Source organism: Hipposideros armiger, unplaced genomic scaffold (assembly GCF_001890085.2).
Source record: "Hipposideros armiger isolate ML-2016 unplaced genomic scaffold, ASM189008v1 scaffold_49, whole genome shotgun sequence".
NCBI classification, from domain to species: Eukaryota; Metazoa; Chordata; class Mammalia; order Chiroptera; family Hipposideridae; genus Hipposideros; species Hipposideros armiger.
In genome coordinates, this window is record NW_017731399.1 from 5,634,660 (window position 1) to 5,636,285 (window position 1,626).

Consider the following 1,626-nt stretch of genomic DNA (forward strand, 5'->3'; position numbering starts at 1 on the left):
GAGAGAAGCCGAGGACCGGGGGCGCTCGGCGTGCTGGAGCTCATCTGCAGTGTGGACACAGGAGCTGGCAGTAGTGTTCACAGGACCGATTTGCTGATTATTGGCTCCGGGAAATGCCAATGATGAAGCTATGTTTATCTTGAGATTTAGTATTCATTTTATAGAAAACATCCAATGTACTGGCATGAAGTACAGACTACTAACAGAAAAATGGGCAGCACAGTTCCTGCTATATGTTTATAAGGAAAGGGAAGGGGTTAATCCCAAAGGCAATTTAAATAATGGTTATTTTATTTTTATATATAAATAAATGTTCTGAGAAATCTCAGACTTTAGTGCATTGTTGTAAAAAATTAGTGCAGTTTTTTTCATTAAAGTTTTTAGCGCTCAAGGAATAAGATAAATCTATGTCTGTTCATAGTCTCTTTCACTGTACATTAAACTTTTATACTGCTATGTGTCAAACTGAAGGTTTCTACACTGGTCTGTTTTTAAAAATGAAGATAAATGGATTTCGTGTTCTATGACAAAACATGGCAACTGTTTTTGGCAAAGAAATTAGAAAAATATGAGATCATACTTTAGAAATCAAGAGTTTGTTGATTTAAAGCATAGGCAATGCATAGGAAAACACTTTTTTAAAGGATGTATTTTAACAGAACTTTATCCTTCATGCAAAATGTTTTCTCAGCAGCTAACTTAAAAAAATATTTCAGATTTATTCGGGGACAAAGACAGTGACAGGAGTCTGGGTGGAGGGCAAAGGAGAGGCGCTTAATCAAGCCCCCTCCACGTTCAAGTCTCTCCTCTAGGACCAAAGTGAGGCCTGCAGACATCTTCTGCTGCCTCCTCTCTTTTCCCAACGTCTTGAAATTGAGAGGGAAAATACATGTAGTTCTAAAGCACTGGCTCACACTTCAGCCCCAAGTTCTAGTACCCCTGTTTCAATTACAGTCACGTATTTATCATCAATCTGAACCAGGAGTACTGTCTTGTCAATGTGGGATCTAGTACCTGGATCTCTGCTGCAAGGCACCCATCGGTGAATCACCTAAAGAATAAAACAAGAATTAGTGACAGAAACCTTGAATATACTCACAAACTCTTATCCTTCACTTAAGATTAGAGGTAGCAATTCTGTTACACAATTAAGATAAGTATATATATATATCAATTAAAAACATGGATACAAGTCAGTCAGGCTACAAAAAAGTCAGAGCACCAGACACTTAGCTTCTGAAGAGAACTTACATGGCCTTCCATGCCCTCCTGAGGACTCCAGTCTTTCCAGCTGTTTCTCCCAGCTTTTAACCGAATACCCTCATCAGGCCACTGCAGCTCTTTTCTTTTTGACAGGTTGATCCCATCCAGAATTTGACTGGGATCCACAATCTGTATTTTAAATAAATATAGATCATTTCTAATTCATTTTTGTCTTGAAGATCAAAAATAATATAATTCCAAACAAAATTTCTTTAACAGGGCTCTGTGTCTCAAGTTCTCCACTGCCTATAATAGAATAAAAAACAATCTAAGGGGGGGGGGGTGGCTCAGTTGGTTAAGAGCGTGAGCTCTGAGTAACTGGGTTGCCGGTTCAATTCCTACATGGGCCAGTGAGCTACAGCT

The 1,626-nt window shown here is 38.8% G+C and overlaps 1 protein-coding gene across 1 annotated transcript in view; it reads right to left on the reverse strand.

Annotated features, from left to right (window-relative positions):
- Positions 1-646: 646 nt before the first annotated feature.
- LOC109381551 (pecanex-like protein 1) overlaps positions 647-1,626 on the reverse strand; it is a gene marked incomplete at its 5' end in the record, with an annotated part of 42,082 nt that continues 41,102 nt past the window's right edge. Inside the window, 2 exons of the mRNA XM_019640299.1 lie at positions 647-1,051; positions 1,252-1,413. Of these exons, the coding sequence (XP_019495844.1) occupies positions 911-1,051; positions 1,252-1,413 (303 nt within the window). The remainder of the gene's footprint in view (positions 1,052-1,251; positions 1,414-1,626) is intronic.